General features: G+C 33.3%; 2 protein-coding genes and 2 long non-coding RNA genes across 4 annotated transcripts; 1 reads left to right on the top strand and 3 right to left on the bottom strand.

Moving 5' to 3' along the window:
- Positions 1-1,478: 1,478 nt before the first annotated feature.
- Positions 1,479-2,356, bottom strand: LOC121795885. The gene has a single exon (XM_042194543.1). The coding sequence runs from the start codon at positions 2,061-2,063 to the stop codon at positions 1,638-1,640; it is 426 nt and encodes a 141-aa protein (XP_042050477.1). The 5' UTR covers positions 2,064-2,356; the 3' UTR covers positions 1,479-1,637.
- LOC121795884 (TVP38/TMEM64 family membrane protein slr0305-like) lies at positions 1,479-8,093 on the bottom strand. The gene is made up of 11 exons (XM_042194542.1): positions 7,653-8,093; positions 7,164-7,225; positions 5,584-5,638; positions 5,196-5,294; positions 4,934-5,020; positions 4,661-4,777; positions 4,380-4,472; positions 3,588-3,618; positions 2,774-2,971; positions 1,842-2,022; positions 1,479-1,761 (listed from the first exon to the last, which is right to left on the bottom strand). Exons 1-9 carry the CDS (start codon positions 7,752-7,754, stop codon positions 2,784-2,786), a joined length of 834 nt encoding a protein of 277 aa, XP_042050476.1. The 5' UTR covers positions 7,755-8,093; the 3' UTR covers positions 1,479-1,761; positions 1,842-2,022; positions 2,774-2,783.
- A 9,330-nt stretch (positions 8,094-17,423) lies between these two features.
- Positions 17,424-18,784, bottom strand: LOC121795886. Its single transcript, XR_006049649.1, has 2 exons — positions 18,109-18,784; positions 17,424-17,545 (listed from the first exon to the last, which is right to left on the bottom strand). It is a non-coding gene; the product is annotated as an uncharacterized LOC121795886 (long non-coding RNA).
- Positions 17,544-19,662, top strand: LOC121795888. The gene is made up of 3 exons (XR_006049651.1): positions 17,544-17,977; positions 19,007-19,066; positions 19,599-19,662. It is a non-coding gene; the product is annotated as an uncharacterized LOC121795888 (long non-coding RNA).
- The last annotated feature ends 756 nt before the right edge of the window (positions 19,663-20,418 follow it).

Below are 20,418 nucleotides of genomic sequence, written 5' to 3' on the forward strand. Positions count from 1 at the left end.
ATACGAGAACAACACGTACATGACATGACACTATAACAACACTGCTATTGATTAACAAAAGTTACAAAACCGTGAATCTGATATTTAAGAGTCTAATTAAAAACCTCAAATCTGATAACACAATGTGGTCTGATGAACAATAACACCAATAGATTCATAGCAAAGAAATCCAACAAAAAAAATATTATTTTTAAAATACTAAAAATTAATAATATTATAATATTATTTCTTAACGGGTAACCCGAACACGACACGAATTTTTCGTGTCCTTAACGTGTCGACCTGATAAGAACACGAACCCAATAAGCTTTGACTCAAACCCATTAATTTAGTGCGGATTCATGTCGGGTTATCGTGTCTTGCCAAAAATTGCCAGCCCTACGTTTAATTACTTAATACATACTTCCTCCGTCCCATAATAGGAGTCACTCTTATTGTGGCCACGGGTGTTAAGAAATGTAAAGAATAGTGGAAAAGTTAGTGAAATATGGGACCTACTTTTTTATATTGGTTTTATGATAAAATGTGAGTGAAGTGACTTAGTGGAATGGGGACCTACTTACCATTTGTGGTAAAAATGAAGTGTGACTCTTATTGTGGGAGGACCAAAATGGCAAAGTGTGACTCTTATTATGAGACGAAGGGAGTATTATAAATCCGGTTCATATTTCTATATGTAGTCTCCAGATGATCAACATAAATTCCTGCATATTAATCTACACTTGTTTTATGGTACACTGCGTTGAATCTCCACTCGCATAAGGTTCGGATTATGGAACGAGTTCAAGGTTAAGTAGACATTAATTAGGCTAATTTTTTATAGTAAAATTGCGAAATAATACAATACAGAGTGAACTAGATAAATAGTACTTGAACTTCAAGGTTTGCACATAAATGGAACGTGAACTTGGACTTTTCGGTGGAAAAAATAGGCCAAATAGTGAAAAGTACCCAAACTAAGTGAAAAATAGCATTCAGATATCCAATAGTACTAGAGCGACATAGAGAAATATTACATACCATGTATCCTAAGTGGGTGTTCGGTTTGTAAGATTGTATCTCATGATTAAATTAGTAGTCCGTTTGGTTCATGAGATTTAGTCAATCAACTCAATCCTAGATGGATAATCATGAGATAATTAGTTATAGCTAACCCCCTATGACTAAAATAATCTCACAACTCAATCCTAGATTATATTTTGATATTATTTTATTTAGAAAACCGAACACCACCTAAGTTTATGAAAGTCCAAAAATACTCTCCATGCCTTGAGGGCATTTTCAGTGGAAAAATAGGTCAAATAATGAAAATGTACCATGAATGAAATTAGCGCTATTTCCAGAGAATATCTATGATATATTCAAAGTTCAGGACTAGTACTCATGCACATAAATATGGACACATACAAAAACAGAGGATACAAACTAGTACTCATGCACATTACAAAAGTTTTTTTAAAAAAAAAGAGTGTTGTCACTAACATAAACATTTAGAACTTCCATCTCAAAACAAAAAATCGCATCTAACAGAAACATTCACAAGAGAACTTCGGGAAACAACATTGACGAATTACAAAAGAAAAGAAACAAGAAACAAGAAACAAGAAACAAAGAAGCAAGAATCCTGGATCATAAAATCAACAGAAATCGGGCCTCGATTTCTTACGAACCGTTATGCATCCCCTCTGATGATCCCTAAAGACTTTGATCTCCGAACAATCTCTCAAATCCTCAAGACTAATATACTGCTGCTTAAGCATCCTAGAAAAATCACACCCAGCATCATGTATCCATATGTATGGATGGCATGTTTCATCATAGTAGTAAAGCAAATCCTTTACCCCCTTAGCCTTTCCAGGCATGTACGCCTTGTAGATGTTCTTGCTCTTCAACCTCTTCGATGACCCCACCTTCAATGTGTGAACCTTCTTCAGTATGCACCCGACTCTCACTTGAAGCTCAATGGTCTTCTCCGTGCAGTTCCAGATCCTCGTCCCGGGCCCTGAGACCTGCGTCTGATCCCTGCATACGTTGAAGCAAGAAATCAAGCTCAGATTAGTCATCTTTGGATAAGCTTGTGCATCAAGAGACCCTTGTTAAATAGGTCAAGAAATAAAGAAATGGGTTGATGGTGGGGACAGCATAACTTCCATTTTCTACAGTTGATCAAGCAAGATATTTGGTATGTGAGATTATCAAAAGCTATGCTTTCTTCTTGTTTATAGGAAAGAAAATGAGTGGAGTGGCCACCATGCACTCAAAGCTTGTCCATGGCGTTTGGATACCATCATTGCTATCTTGCCTTTATGTTTACTTTTTTTTTATCACTAAGTTGGTATCCTCCAATTACATGAGAAATACATTCAGATGAAAAGAAATACAGATTATCCATCTTCAACAGTGTACGCGCTTGTTAATGGTGGTCCAGCCCCACCATCCATTAGGTGGGAGTGTAACAGTAAAAATTGTGGATTTAGTTATCTTCAACTGTTCTACATTGATATGAAAACCAAATTTGGAAGCAATGTCATCAATCTAGACCAAAATCGAGCACTCAAAATGCAAGGTCGATCGGTCTCAAACAAGTCGACGTTGCATTGATCAGAAAACTTCTTGTGCTAGCTTTGACATGAACAACAATTACAGGAAGTGAAATTTGAAGTACTCATGGAATAACCATGAAGTTCGATGTAGCTAAAGACTATAGATGAATATGAAAGATCATATAGATGGGGTAGTTACAAATGAAAAATTGGGAGCAGAGAGAATTTACACGTGATGAACTAGTGTTCGTGGTTGTCTTGATCGGTATCAATCTTGATTATCAGTGGCTCGTGGAGGTTGACCGAAGGTGTTGACATGAGAGGTAACGATTGTGGCAAGGCATCTCTATCTAGGCATTCCCCGGTTTCAGCTAAAGCCTTTTCTAAAGCAGATCTTGCAACTCTTGTGATGCATATTATCAACACCACTGCAAGCAAAGCAAATCACACATATATGAATTTGGTATACTGAAAATATGAAAGAGTACTTCTTCAAGGACTGCCATAAATAATACTCCCTCCTTCCCCGAAGAATATGCACTTTGGATTCGGCACGAGTTTTAATGTAAAATTGTTAAAGTAAGAGAGATGTAGAGAGAAAAAGTAATTAAAGTATTGTGAAAAAGTAATTAAAGTATTGTTAGTGGAGAATGGGTCCCACCTCATTAGAGAAAAAAGACTTTCCAAAATTAGAAAGTGCATATTCTTATGAGACGGACTAAAAAGGAAAGAGTGCATATTTTTGTGGGACGGAGGGAGTATTGGTTCCTCCATTGTGATAAATGGTTCACTTAAATGATCGAGAACTATGTATTTAAAGCAGAAGCTCATGACACCCAGCTTTCTGCCTCATTAAGAGCCTAGTATCTTTTGCAACTCCAAAATTCTACTTAACGAACGATAGATTCAAAAGAAACTCAATAACTCGAAGGCCTCATAGGCTCAAGCACACACCATCATGCTTTAAATGATTTGTGTGATAGACAACATAACCAAAGGTAAGTATATGTCAAACTGAAATGACAAAAATGACTTGAAACATACCAGACATCAGAAGACCCAGGAAGATAAATGCCTGCATCAAAGTAGAAGATAGAATCAAAACAACAGAATTCAAACAACGACCATTGCATTCCAACTCTTCAGCCATCAGCTCACAATCTTAGTGCCCAGTCTAAAAGAAAACAGACTTGCAAACATAGTCGCTCAAATATCATATTCAAGATTAACAAACAATTCTCACATTCTGGGAATAACTACTTAACAATGACAAGGATAAGGATAAGCATAGCTTACGAAAAATTTAGTTAAATTTGTAATGGAACAGTTTCCTGAGATTATGCTATTATAATACGGACACATATACTCATATACAGCCATGCCACAAATTGCAAGCTAGTATGCCCATGATTTTCTTAATTAATCTACTTTTAAAGACTTGTCTCTGGTAAGGATAGAATTCAAATGTAGTTTTCCCTCACAAACAACAGGATCAGACATTACAATCATTATTCTTATACCATAGTTCCCCCAAACACTTCAGTTTATATAGCACTAATTTTCAAGAGGCTCGCAATAGTATGCTGGGATACATAAAAGACTGCCCTAATCAGAAATTCACTAGCTTAAAGTTACTTGATCTGGCACCTGTGAAGTTTATTTGATTTTATAAAGTTCATGATCATCATAGGAGCTTTGATGCTAATCCTATGATAATTTTAAACCAATCCAGGGATAGTACCATCTAAATCTGCATCTCGAATAACAATACCGGAAATAAGTCCAAACAAAAACAAATGGCCTCAGAACTATTTTCAGACAGAACTGAAGCATTACCAATCGGGTTCCGGAGAATTCATGCCATCCATGTGTTATATCCGAAAGATCCTTTAATGTAGTTCCCACATAAACCAAAGCAAAAGTGATCGGCTGCAAAAGGACGTTAACGGACACAGTTGAATATAGACTATAGAGAAACATGCATGTAAAAGTACAGGATGTGCATGGCATGGCATGACATCATCAATCTCAAAAAATTATATTAAGAGTGAACGGATTTTAAGGAATTCAAAGCATTGAAAATTTGAATATGGAATCACTATTGCAGATTTACATACCATCATGCCCAACCATGTTGCTAGCATGTAATGAGCAATAGGTACTGGAGTCACGGATAATAGGTAGTTCATCATGTTGAAGGGAAGTAGAGGAACAAGCCGGAGCAACAACACTATCTACAAGTGCAAGTCCGTATCAGCACAATATGAATCTGTATTTATCAGATTACTCAAGCAACAGAATCATATCTGATTATTAATAAGAAGCAGGTTCAGCCGTCCAGCATGTTCTGGAAATCAAAAATAATACTCCAAACTGATATAAACACAAACCTTAAATCCCGATCTCTCAATAGCAATTGCAACTGCTCGGAACTTGGGATAATCTTTTAACTTGGAAATCACAAAGGATCTTCCTATCTGTTTGTAGTAGAAAGCGCAAACAAAAAACAGCAATGAGCATCCAGCAAAATAAATCTCCCTCCACATTGTAAAGGTAAAACATCAGACTATTATGGTAAAGATGCTTCTTACCCTTGAATGTCAAACTCATAGAACTAACAAACTATAGTTCTATCAGAATAGAGAAACTTACTGTTCGCCCAAGAAGAAATGCAGCCCCAGCACCTAATGTTGCACCAATAGAATCAGCAAAAAAACCAATAGGCAAGCCAAAGAGATATCCACCACCCAGCTGAAAAACATAATAAATCGTTAAATAGTCTTCAGCTCAATCAGCAAAGCTAAGAGTTAGCCTATTCCAGCATATTATCACTATGGAAGAATCAAAACAAAAAAAAAAAGAATCTCTTCAGAAAGTTAGATGGCAGGTGATGTGGGATACATGACAACTTCATATCCCTCTTTTTCTACAAATGAGCTTAGGTTGGATGTAACAATTACTAATTTGCTAACATTACATAAAATAAAAAATATAAATCTGTACTACAGGAGAAATAAATATCAGATATGTTAATCCTCACAGTCAGTATGGAAGCTGGAACAGCCAACACCGTTAAAGGAATGTATGCAACAGCCCTGCAAATTCACAACCAATAGGAGATCCAAATCAACATCTAAATAGATAGTTCTCAAGCATTTTTAGTGAAATTAATCAGTCAATGTCTTGAAAAAATACCAAATAAGAAATAGATACAATTTTCTCCCACTATTAAAACAATATTTTACATATCAAAAGCTATAATAGAATATGCTTAAATATTTTAATCAATGCACTTCTAATTGAAAGTTGCATGTGATACGATCCCACATCGGTTTCACACGAAAGTGTGGAATAGCATATAATAGGGAGTCAACCCTTTACCTTTGACCATGGTTTTGGGTTAAGTTAGGGCTTCCTATCTTATATGCTTATCAATTTGGTGCGGTGAACGTGGATCCGGATGTCCTACGGAAAGGGGCTACCCGTAGGTGTGACCAAGGGGTGCCACCGAAAAAAACGTGGGCCCGAAAGGAAAAAGGGCCGTAAAGCGGATGGTGGGCCCGTGGCGTGTGCCGTCCGTGGACGTCCGGTTTAAAAGAGGGATGGATTGATACGATCCCACATCGGTTTCACACGAAAGTGTGGAATAGCATATAATAGGGAGTCAACCCTTTACCTTTGACCATGGTTTTGGGTTAAGTTAGGGCTTCCTATCTTATATGCTTATCAGCATGACATGAAAATGAGGCTTAGGTAGCAAATGAAGAAGCCAATGACATATCAGAATTAATTGAGTGATTGAGTCCAGAGAAGTTAGACAATAAAACTATAAGGAAAAGGATACTAGATTACTAAGCCTGCTTCTTAGCGGTTGGCATTTAAACTCGGCCTCGTATTCACTGGGTAGTCAACGTTCGAAGTTTAAGTCTCGAGTCTTCTGTTAGAGTCCCTTCGTCCGGGATTAAAAGCCCCACTTAAAACTCGGAACGGGTTTTAAGAAGTGTGAAGGAAAGTGCGTGGAAAAAGTCAATGGAATATAGGTCCTACTTTTATATATTCGTTTTATATTAAAATGAAAGGGCAATGAGTTAGTGGAATGTAGAGTCCATTATTAAAGTAGTAAAAGTGAAATGGGACATTTAATGTCTGACGGAGGGTGTATGAAACATGTCCTTGAGCTACTGATCATTGTCTCTGATGATTCTGGTAACCATTACATCAACATTTTCTTAATTTACCAATTTGAGTAATAAAAGTCGATTCAGCCATATCAAGCATTTTCTGTCTTCAAGTAGAAACAACTGGGAAAAAAAAGTAAACTTACTAGTTATGTAATGTATATGAATGTATAGATATTAGATAATACATAAGATATGATCGGATTACATTGGGGAGTCAATACTTTGCATCTTAAGATAACCCAAAGTTGAATTAACGTAACCTGAACACAGTTTTTAATATGCTCCAACTCCAGTTGTAGAAGTGAAATCATGTGTAAGTTTTCTTACTAAATGTAGTAGTATATAATACTATATCAGAAGACATCTCAAACAAAATAAGGGCCAGCAATGCCAGACATGAAATAAAACAACTAACATGCGCAATGAAACCTGCACTTACAGCACTAGGGGACCCCAAGGGCCAAGATCTTGCTCTATCCACACTAAAAAATCCTTCAGTATCTGTTAAAAATCATTGAGTAAGACCAATGTAAGATAAATGACAAAATCTCATACTTTCAGCGCACATTTGAACGAAAGGCTACTGCTACATTTGAAAAAAATAATTTGCCACATTCCAATTAGACATCTCTCAAGTCTTTCTACTTTGAAGTGAAACACATGGAAAGGCTTTTAACTAGCTGGTATTGACATAATTGGCTCAGTTCATGAAAATGACTGATACTGATCTACTAGCATTTCTTATCAACAAAATCAAGACCACATCATCTACAACAACATCAATCAAAGACAAAGACTGAGCAACATATACTACGCAAAAAGCAACCAAGATTTACTACATTGCACAACATAAAAAAAAGTGTTGAAAAAATACCCCTAAATAAGCAGAGTGAAGCAAACTAAAAGATACTCAAAAGAAGAATCCAACCTTCTCGACAGGGAGAGTGAAGCAAGCAACTAAAATAGCCCCAATCAGCAGCAGAAATAGCGAAACCTTCATCAGCGAAACCCAACTAAATTTGAATGCCATAGTTATCGATTGCGGCGAGAAAAATAAGATCTTTCTGCGCCACGGTCTGCACTCTTTGTCGTCTGGGTCCCCCGGTAGAGTTTGCTTCAATGCCAAGCGAGGCCGCAAATTTATCCCCCCTAAATTTGCCAGATTGACTGAATTTGGGTGAATAGTTGAAATTGAGAAGAAACCAGACGAATTTCGATCACTTAGAGAGTAGCAGCTGTTTGGAGACGATGAGGATTCATCCCAAATTTATGCAAGATCGTAGATGTGATTCACTTTGATCTTTCTGTGTTTGTGATGTGAAAAAAAAATGGTTATTTGCAGTCTATGTTGAGTCTTACTATTGCTTCCTCCTTCCTCAATTAATAGTGACATTTGATTGACTCGAATTTTAAGACTCACGACGATATTTTATAAAAATAATAATAATAAATAGTTAAAATAGAGAAAAAGTAATATAATTAAGAGAAATGTATATACAACTCTCTTCTATATTATTCTCTCTTTTACTTTATTTTCTATTCACTCTAACTATTTATTATCATCTTTGTAAAACAGTGGCCTAAAAGAAACGCTTCAATTGTAGTGTGGCAGAGGGAGAGGGAGTAATAGATAATGAATCTTACTTTTATATATTAATTTTATATAAAATATGATTATGATGAGTTAGTAAAATATGAATTTCATTACCAAAAATAGTTCAATTAATTATGAACGATTGTTCAATTAATTATGGACGATTGGAGTACTTAGTCATGGCCTCAAATATAATTTAACCTTTGTCTTTAGAGAATATGTTGATTTTATTCATTGTGAGAAAAAAATTCATTTTGGTTGGAATCGTATTTGTATTTACGTATTGTTGAGTTAAGGTACAAACTATACGACGTAGTATCTCACATTGAAAAATAAGTAAAGTTGTAAATACTGAGATATGTGTTGGAGTAAGTTGCCCAAAGTTTACAGTTCGGGCGGTTAATCGTGAAACAGCAACTTGTTGTTACAGTTTTGAACCGAAAACTGTGAGATTAAAATAGAACCGAAACCGCCACTTTTGGAACCGTGGGCCGGTTCAGGTTCCAAAATTTCAGAATTGAAACCGTGTCGGAATCGCCAGTTCCAAATCGGAACCGCAAAAACCCACCTGGAAACTATGAAATTTAATCGAAACCGCAAAAAAATGCCGGAAATCGGCGATTTTTGAATCGGAACCGGAACCATGAAATACGCTCCAGGTTCGATTCTAGAACCTTGGGCAAGTCTAGTTAGTCCAACTCTGTTAATATGAGGTATTTTGCAGTGTACCCCGAAAATAAAACTATGGAGGCTTAACTCAAAGTGAACTATATCATACTAATGTGAGTTCGGGTGCACATCGCCAAACTTTTACAATGATATTAGTGCCCTGGTTTAAGGGTCGGGCATGAGTGGCCCGAGATGCTGCCAATTGCCTTGCACTTTAATTCAAGATGAAGCATATGGAAAAATTGCAAGTTACTTCGATTATTTGAAAATTCTAAATAGTAAGTTTCCGTATTCGGATGCATTCAATGTTTTATGTGCAAATTGATTAATTTAAACAGATATATATTCATCAATTTATTTGTTTTGTAAATTCCTCCATTTTCAAAATTCTTTCAATCTCCCCCTTGCTTCATAAGAGGCTTTTGATCAAATTTCGCTTCTCCATTAAAATTTGATGGATGGAAGACGGTTTGGAGAAATGTGTGGGGAGTAAGTTTCAAAGTGAATGGGGTAAAGTGCTTTACTTGCCATTCATGATTACGACTTGGAAGTGTTGAAAGCAAGAATAAGTTCGTATAAGAGGTCTTGTACACGGTTTTTTTTATTGCGATTCTTGATTTTAGATCGTGGATTGAGAATGATTTACCAATTTTAAAAAACCATTTTTTACCAAGTTCGAGGGCATTTTCAACGAAATAATGCATTGCTAGAATAATTAAGGAAGTAATACCATATATTCTTCCGTTCTTGAAAAGTAAGAACTATTTTTATTTTAGTCCGTCCTTGAAAAGTAATCCCTCTGCCCCTAAAGAATATGCATTTTGCATTCGGCATGAGTTTTAATGCAAAATTGGTAAAGTAAAAGAGAGGTAGAGAGAAAAAGTAATTAAAGTAGTGTTAGTGGAGAATGGGTCATACATCATTAGAGAGAAAAGAGTTATCAAAATTTAAAATGCATGTCCTTGTGGGTCGGACTAAAAAAGAAAGTGTCCATATTCTTATGAGACAGAGGGAATATGAATTTTCTAATTTTGGAAACTTCTTTCTCTCTAATGAAGTGTGACTCATTTTCCACTAACAATACTTTAAAAACTTTTTCTTTTAATTTTTCAATTATGCATTAAAATTCGTGTCAAACTTAATATTAATATTCTTTGGGGATGGAATGAAGGGAGTGGTAACAATCAAGAAAAATTGTTAGTACTTACTTTGCGGTGATATTATTAGTGACGGGAATAACAAAAAAATGTCATGTACATATGAAGCTTTCACATATTAAGGGTAAAAGAACATTAGGCAAAACGAACTTACGTGTAACGCATGTTATAAATAGTTGTTATATGAAAATTGTTGTGAATGAATTAATGAAATAAGATACTCACTCTTTTTCAAAAAAATTGACAAACTTATAAATGATACTACATTCGTCTCATAATAGATGTCACACTTTTCTTTTTAGTTTGTCCCACAGAAGATGTCACGTTTACCTTTTTAGAAAAAATTCTCCCACATTAATATAAATATACTTATTATTTTTACTCTCCATTCAACACACAAAACTACATCTCCTAAAATCACGTGCCATTATCCAAGTGTGTCATCTATTATGGACGGAGGGAGTATGTGTTTTAATGTGAATAAGAAAGAAATTTGAAACAATAAAAGAGAGATAGGAAAAGGGGAGGGGAATGAGGGTTAGTGGATTGTGAGGTCTACGTAATAAATGATGTGTATGATTATTATTTGTTGCAAAACTTTCCATACTTAGACTTTTTTTAATTTTGGGGGACGACCCAAGATGGTAAAACTAATCTATTTTTTGGGGACGGATGGAGTATGTCATAATAAAATTAATTAAATAAATAATATCAAATTTATTAAAATTAAGTGAAATCGATAATTAATGATATAATTAAATTTATTATTATATGGTAAAACATTTATCGGCAGAAATATAAGAACCGAAGAAAATAATTAGAAGAAGTGAACAATTTTTCAATGGAACAATGAGTACTACCAATATTTCTACTGATGTTATTGCTAATGATGCATACTAGCATTTGTGACAAGACCCAACTCAGCCGTTTCAGGCCCATTGCCAGAAACGGATATTATTACAAAAGCCGTTTCAGGCCCAGTCCAATCAGCAGCCCGTGTCTACTTGATCAATTATGCTATCTCACCAATAAAAATAGACATTCTCTCTATTAAACATAGTCAACTTATATTTTGGGTAATTTTTTTCTCTAATAATGTAAGTCTTATTTCCACTAACAATATTTTAATATTTTTTTTTCTACCTCTATTATACTTTATAAATTGAGCATTAAAAGTCATGTCGCCTCAAAAGTCATGTCGCCTCAAAAGTCTCTATTTTTATAGAACGGAGAGAGCATGAATTTAAATTGAATTAATCGTTTGGTAAATATTGATTAATTAATTGATAAAATAAATTCTTGAAGACGCAAGTGAAACCACTAAAACTCGGCCAAACTCAGCTCGATATCCATCGTCCTATCTTCAAAGCCCTTCGCCTATATCCACCCCCTCACCTCACCCTTCTCCTCGTCCCCTGCCTACATTTCCAAATTCACAATAAAAATCTGATGTAAAATCAATGAACAAACCTAAAACTGGCCAAAATAAAAATCAATAGTGGCGAATAGAGGGTGATGAAGAGAAATAGAGAATAACCTGAATAAATCAATCTCACCAAAATATAAAAATCAACAGTGGTGAATAGAGGGTGGTGAAGAGAAATAAGAATAACCTGATTAAATCAATCTCATCAAAATAGTGAAGGCGTTAATCACGATATAAGAGTGAAAAAGCTTATATTTAGATGCAATACACGGCCGGAGTTACTCGTTCGTTCCAGTTAAATGTCTCATACTTTACCGGTGCTTTTAAACAATTATTTAATGTTGTGAGAAAGTGAGACTAAAAAGTTAATAGAACGTGAACCTCACTTTTATATATTAGTTAATTTTTATAATTATTCTGAGAAGTATGAGTTACTGCAATGTGGGATTCATTTACTAAAAATTAAAAAAAGTGAAATAGAACATCTATTAGGGGCTATCCAAGTTAGAAAATATAAGACATTTAATGAGGATCGGAGGAAGTATTCAAAATAAATGATTCATTTACACAATAGTGAATTAGAATCATATTATATCTTTTGTTACTATATAGTGATTCACCTTAAGGAGATTTTCTATAAAATAAGATGCTACTTCGATAAAATAACTCTTCGTTCCACTATATGTGATGGATTTCTTTTGAGCACAAGATTTAAACAAATTATATTGAACTGAATTAAAAGAAAATAAAGTAAGAGAGATGATTTAGTAGAAAGATAAAACAAAAATAAAATAAAGGGGAGTAAATATGTCACTTTATAATTAAAAATAAAAATTAATAAAAGAAACGAGTAAACATATTATGACATCACTTATACTAATAAAAAAACGAGTACACATATTATGACATCACTAATCATCAACTCTAGACCGACACAGAAATTGCAATTACACTTGCATAATTACATTAATAACATAAACTCTTTGACTATTTATATCTTAAACAAGATACCGAGTCAAAATGGAAAAAAAAAATAGCATAAAGTTGATTAAAATATTAACAGGAGCAGCCAAGATTCATAATTATAATAATGATGATCTAGTGAAAAGACAGCATGCTCGAATTTGGAATTAAAAAAATGCAGTGCACTGAGATGAAGTGGGGTCATTTTTGGAATCACATTAAGTGGAGCCAAACGACCCTTCGATAAATTATCTAGTTAAGTAACATGACTCTTAACCAATAAAAATATGTGATCTGTAACAAGGAATAAAACGTATATGTTTTTTTTATATAAGTTTACATTATCTTAGAAACGGTTCTGCACGGGGGCTTGTTTGTTTAAAGGTGGTTTATTTAAGAAAAATATTATTTTTCTTCCACAACATTGACTTGCTCATGATTGCTTATTAATATCAAATGTATCGAGGAAATGATTCTCTCAAATAGTATAAAGTAATACAACATAGGACAAAAAAGTCCAATTGACATGACTAATTTCCCCCATGAAAAAAAATTACTTTAGGCATATATCTTTCACTCAAATTCTTCGTAATCTTCAATTAATATTCGTTATAGTTATAGGGTAGCGGGGAGGGAGAGGAAGGTCACTCCAATAACATTAAAACCTATAAATTCTATAGTATAATAAGTAATTAATTTTGAGCTCCTTTCTTCATGAAATTAATCCATAACTTCTTTAGTATAATTATTTTTGAGCCCTTTAGTATATCGTGCTCATATTACACATATATAGATGGAATATTTAAATTTAAACTGTTTAAATATAGTTCATTACAATTATATACATAGATAGTCGTACTTGTTTAATAGTAACACTTATTTACTATGATAACTAATTACTCGATACTCTAAAAAAATTTATTTTGTCTTTACTAATACTACTCAATGATATTTTCAATTTGGTGTAGTATCATTACTAATGAAAATCATCATTTACCTATTTCATATCAAAAGTAAACTTCGTATCATTTCCAATTTGATAGTACGAAATTATGATTAATGAAGACCAACATTATTTTTCCCTTTTCAGAGTATCATTCTGATAGTTTTTTTTAGTTTAATAATCAATAATCTAGAAAAAAAGATCCATTTTATATCTCAAATTATAACATTTTTCATGTAACTAATATGATGCGAATTCATAATTAACATATGAGAGAAATATTTACTATAATGACGATACAATATTGCTATGAAAGATGAACATCATTTTCAAGTCGATACAAAACATTACTGATTAAGATGGAGTATCATTTTTCTTTTCCATATTAAAGGCAAACTTTGTCGACATAGCTGTAAAACTATGGATGATGAACTTCCTCGAAAAACAAAACAAAAATGTGATAGTGTAATTATACAATGCTTTCAAAATCATGCGAAAATTACAATTTGAAGTAATGTTATGTATTCATCACAAGTATATAAGAGTCATATTGGTTTATATGTTGCACTGCTAACACGGAGATCCGCGTTCAATCTTGCTGGGACCGCCTTCGCTATAAAATTTGTGTAGTTTTTGTTTATATTCCTATTTGTACAAATGTTGTGATTGTAAGATCAAAAGTAATGTTCTTTATGATCTAAGAGTTAAAAAAAATCTTCAACCACATAAAAATACATATATCATAGTATAATATTAGTAAATTTAATTTTAAAAATAAATTTTTTAAAAAATATATATTTTCAAATATTTCGACACTGACACTATTATTATATGTATCTTTAATTTATATTGTCCATTTATCGCTCAGTATTCATCTCTATTTCAACTGTGTACTATTCAAGTCAGGTTGTTTCTGCCGTAGTTGACACTATATATGCAAAAATTGTTAACAGTAATTTGGACCCCCCAGTATTAAAATTATGTGTCCACCACTATATATAAGGTATATAGGATATATGAACATTTATAAAAATAGCATCATTATTGGTCTTGCATATTCCTTTAGGACTTCGATAGTTTGCCATTATTTTCCTTTGTTAGTTCTTTTTGTTGCTATTTGTGATCACCAGATTACGGTTTAAGGATTTTAATAATTTTCCATGTGGACGTCGCAAGCTTGGATCTATTGTATTTTTTTATAAATATGGAGTATGCTCAAACCAGATAGATACATTTGCATGTCTAACCTCGTCGTGTGGTATTTTTATGTCACTTGTTAACTTCTGTGTTATTCTTTTAGAAAAAATTTAATATTATATTGAATTTTCTATTATATTTATTTTCACCGCTCATGGTATACTCTGGTTTCTAATTCTGGACTTTAAGAAGAATTTTTTCTCTCATAATAATTGGTGTTCGCATATTCAACTATTGACAATCATTAATAACTTATCATATAAAATATGAGACCATGATTCAATGACATAGAGTGGATATCATTTTATAAAATTGCCATATAAGACTAATATACAAGACAAGTGAGAAAGTTTTCTCATTGTTTTCTGATATAGAATTGAATAACAATAAATGAAAAAATGACTAGCTAGCTAGTACATGTGATTTGGCAAGATAATATAGTGGTCGACACCTTTTTATAACAATAATGTATTATGTTTGAAGTGGTTCTTCCATTTGGATTTGTTTTGAAAGTGATTTCTCTCTGAATTCCATTTTGCAAAATAAATATATTTGATCATCTTGTCCTTAATTCAATCAATACTGTTTGACTGCCAAAAAACAATAAAATTGATTATTTATTCTTTTACAAAGATTGGGATATAAAATGTATAACATGTTGGTACTTGAAGATATTGTTAATATATAAGCTCCTAATGATTGTAATAATAAATTAGAAGTTAAATTTGAACTTTTGGGTAGTTTTTCATGAAATTGTGAGTGCGAATTTAGATTGTACATTCCAAAATATAAAGTTTGATGCGATGGCCATTACAATTGTTTTGTCCCCGACCTTTTCTTGTTTTAATTTATTAAGGTGGTTAGGTATAATGATTTTACAGTCTTCTCACATATGATTATAGGAAATTGCATAAAATTGAATTGCTTCTACGATTCATACATTTCAATTATAAGTGGGATCGATATATATAACCACATTTGATGGCGAAGATAACTTCCACTTTTTTCATGGATTAAAAAAACTAATTAATTATACAAGTTTTTATAATGTCAACGGGAGTTTTCACAGTGATAGCATGCCATACAAATAAATGTAAATATATGCAATTTTTTATTATATGGAGATACATAAGTTGATAGAATAGCGTTGATCAACTAAAATGAAAAATTGGGGATTGGAATTATTTAATTAATTAAGGGTTAATCGTTAAAATCTACTTTGTTGTGATTTTGATTTTTCAATAAAATTTTTAATAGTTGCAACGCTAACACTATTTTCATTTTAAGAAAAATAGAAATGTCGATTTTATCAGATGATTGAGAAAATTAACATTGCTAGTTTTGATATAAAATTAATGTTATATATGCACTTACCATGTATCACTCATGAAGGTCATATAAATATTGAAGTCGAAATGTTATTCAAAATCTAAGACCATACGAAGGTACATTAAAACTTAAAATGAGAAAGGTAATTAGCTCCAATAGTACTCCAAAATCAATTTCATTTTTGGTTTTTGAGTAAAAAATACCTATCTTTAGGTTTGCACTAAACCAAAACTAAAAACTTTTTCAAATTTTGTGAGTAAAAAAGACATAATATAGAGAATATTCTTTTAAGTTTGAGTTTAGTGTAAATGGTTGGAGCAAAATCATATTTGATGTGACATTTACACTAAAATGAGTTTGAATTTAGTATAAATGGTTGGAGATGCTCTACTTGGGAATCTATTAGTTGTTATTAATCCTCTAAGTAGTTGTAACAAATGCAAATTGATAAGTAAATTTTAAGTTTTTGTTTTTACTTTTTATTATTATATGAATCTCATTTCCCAAAACTTCAATCAACAAAAGAAGAAGAATTATAATTACAATCTCTTTAGTTTGTGGAGTGTTCCTCTTGGATTCGCTTTTGGACTCGCTTTTCTTGAGGCGGTTGCTAGGTTGTGTTTGATGTATTGGAACTTTTTGGTATTTCTTTGGTTTTGGGGAGTTTTTTTTGTTTGTTCTAGCTTTTATACTCCTTTCACTAAAACCAAAAATCATTAAAGACATTTGTAGCACAATTAATGACGCTAATTTATTTTTCTAAATATACCATCAACGCTTTAAAAATGGTTCTTATTGTTAGTGTTCCAACTAAAATTAAAGTACAAATATAAGCGTTCTAAAAATAAAATATTAAGTTATTTTATCTTTAATTTGAAAACGCTTTCTTTTGCATCCTAATTGTTGTTATTTTTAAAAAAAAATTAACACAAGTAATTGCGTCTCAATTTTTATATCCCTAAAAATTAAGTTTTTTTAGTGTTTGTTCACTATATTTTGAATGATTTGAGTCTTTCTTTTTATTTAAAAAAATGTCTCAATTTTTATATCCCTAAAAATTAAGTTTTTTTAGTGTTTGTTCACTATATTTTGAATGATTTGAGTCTTTCTTTTTATTTAAAAAATATATGCAGATTCCCTTAACCCCCAAAAATGTGGATTTCACTTTCCTAAATTGAATCGACTATTCTCATTTTGAAAGATCTCATTTATACTAATTTATAATTAAACCATGATTGGACGCATGCTGTAACAACCCGAACTTTCGTACCTTATTTTTATTATTAGCCTAAAGATAAATAATAAGTGATCGTTGTAGTATTCGAAATCTGCCATTTTCATGTATGCTAATTTATCTTGGAATTATAAATAATCGTCGCTTCGTTCTCGAACGAATATTTCAAGTAAAAAAAAAAAACTAATAACACCAAATAAAAATTTTAATGTCCGATACATCCAACAAAAGTCCAACAAAATTTAATTTATACATCGTATGGAAGCGGGTACTTCAACATGGACGGCCACAAACTTGAACCGATTATACCTACATCAAATTAAATGATTAAGTAAGCAAATACTCAAATAATTAATAAAATAATAATAATAATAATAATAATAATAATAATTATAATAATAATAATAATAATAATAATAATAATAATAATAATAATTTAATCAAACTTGGCCACCAAGTTTGTAAATCAAGTATTTAATGATTCTTTGATATTTTCCACATCCTTCCCTCTCTCCCATGAATCTCTCTCCCACTCCCTAAATATCTCCCACCATTCCCTCTATATTTTTTCTTTTTAAAAAAATAAAAATAAAAATAAATAATCTTTCTCTCTATCTCTGCAATCAAGATTCAAGAAGAGAAGACTTTTCCTCTCAACCTTAATTCAAGAGACCGAGAACCCAACCCGACGGGGGGAAACTACCGTTCATTCGCTAAGAATTTGCTCAAAATCCGTTCAAGGTATATGATCCCTTGTTTCCTCAATTTCAGTCACATTCTTTGCATATAATGTAACCAACGCAACATACGACAACGATAACTAAATCAAACTAGTAACTCGGGCAACTCAATTAAAAGAAACGAACTTTAACTTCACCAAAACAAGTAAGAACTTATCGGCAAGTCAGAAATCGAGAATTTCGGGGTGGTGCGGGGCTGTTCGGTTAGTTGCGGTGATATTCGGGGCTGCACGACCACCGGCGAGCAGCGTCTTCCTGGCGAGGTGACTGCGCGGCAACGACGGACGGCGACAGCAGCGGCGTCGCGGCTTCCGGTGGCGACAGCAGCGTCTTCCGGCGGCGACGGAGCAGCGGCTGCAGTGGCTGGACGATGACGACGAATCGGCGGCGGCGTGAGCATAGCCGTGAGTCAGAGAGAGGGGGGGAGAAGAGAGGAAGAGAGGAGAGAGAGAGAGAAGAGGGAGGAGACGTCGGCAGACGGTGGTGCTGAGGATGGCGACGGCGGGAGGCGGCGGTGAGGCTGGAGAAGAGAAGCTGCTGCGTATTTGTGAAATGAGGAAGAAGAAGACTTAGGTCTTTAACATATGGTTTCTTTAATTTGGGCTTAAGTCTTGGGCTAATGAATTAAATGGTTTTGGGCCATTAATATAACTAGCATTAGGCTATGCAATTAATTCGAGCCCAACCTCCTTCATATTAATTTTGGGGCTGCATTACATTTTGGGTGTGAGGCCCATTTTCGAATTTAATTAATTTTTGGGCTAAAATAAATAAAAGAGAGTCTTCTTCTAGTTTAGAAAATAATATCTTTGGGAGTAAATCTAATATTAGTGATAATGTTAATTATGTTAATAAATATAATAATAATAATAATTATTATTATTATAATAATTATAATTATAATAATAATAATACTAATAAAAATAATAATAAAAATAAGATTAATAATAAGGTTAAACCTTGAAATTTTTATTTAATTAGTTTTTTTTACTAAATTAGTATTTTCTTTCCTATTGTGTTGTTTCAAAAGGTTATCTCCGCGAGTAAGGTCGGAGTAAGAAATTCAAGTTAAAGGAACTAAACGAACAAGGTGAGTTTTCTTATACTAAAATACAAATCGTATTTTGTGAAAACACAAACACATGTTCGTGGATGTTTTAAAGATGTTGTCTTGCCATAAATGTTTTGTGTATGATGCCTATCTGTTTGGCTAAGGCCAAGTGAATTATGAAAGATGATATATGTGAATCGATTCGATTTTGAGTCCTAGTAGGGTGGTGTCCCTACTGGGAACCTCTGACCGTGAACGGCAGAGAAGATGACCGTGGAAGGTGGCCACCTTCCCGGTACATGGTAACCTCTGACATGATGGGCAGGGAAGGTGACCGTGTGAGAACACCATCTCAACGGCACAATGTGATCAGATATGGCTAAGTACAGGAAAAAGGGGTTGCAACCCAATGTGAATATTTTTAGTAAGCTCGGGTCTTTTCAATAACACCCCCGAGTGTTACTGTGATGATGGCTTGACAATATTTTCAAATGTATATGTGTAATTTTCGGCAATGTGTTCACTGAGTACTTTTTTGTACTCAACCCTGCATATATTTCTAAATGTGCAGGTTGAGCAGCGAAGTGGTGGAGGAAGTGCTATTGAGACAAGACATTTAATTCAGTCAGATTTTGACTCTCGGAGGTTCATGTCTTCATACATGGAACCGCGTTCATTTGCTTCCGTTGTGCATCTTAAAAGACTCAAGTCTATTTTGTTCAAAACTCTGATTTTATTTCGAGCTATTCCCATTTGTTTGGAGCTATGGTCAAAGTGTGTTGTTTTTCCCTTTCTTCCCCGCTTCTTTAACCCTCCCCTAGTCGCGATCAACCGTGTTTTCTATCCTTAGAAAATGCGGTCGTGACAGAGTGGTATCAGAGCATTCTTTCTCGCTCTGAACCCGAGAGTCTTTTTCAATAATCTTTGGTCTAGCCTTGTTCCACTAGACTGTCTAATCGATGAAAATGCTCTTAGCACTCCCACCAATCGCGCTCAATGAGGAAAAAGGTAACTTGTTCTTTTTCAAAAGAAAGTCGAGATGTTTGAAAGTTTGAAATGGAGGAATAACTCATGCAGTTAATTTGAGTGAACAAATGAAAATACCAAGTTTAAAGAAAGAGTTGATGTTACTTGATTTGGTAGCATGCTTAAAGAAAGAGTTAGTATGTCTTTTCTTGGCTAAAGACTGTGAATGTATAAATAAAAGAAGTATCTTTCCTAAATGGAAAAAGGTACTGAAATATGAAAGTATAAAGTATATGAGTCTGGTGTCAATTGTTGAAATGATGTCTCTTTTTGAGTTGGTGAAATGATGTCTCTTTTTGAGTTAGTAATTGATCATGTTGCTAGTATGGGGAAATCGAAATTTCCAAGAACTTAGAATACTTTAT

The sequence above is a fragment of the Salvia splendens genome, chromosome 3 (assembly GCF_004379255.2).
Source record: "Salvia splendens isolate huo1 chromosome 3, SspV2, whole genome shotgun sequence".
NCBI classification, from domain to species: Eukaryota; Viridiplantae; Streptophyta; class Magnoliopsida; order Lamiales; family Lamiaceae; genus Salvia; species Salvia splendens.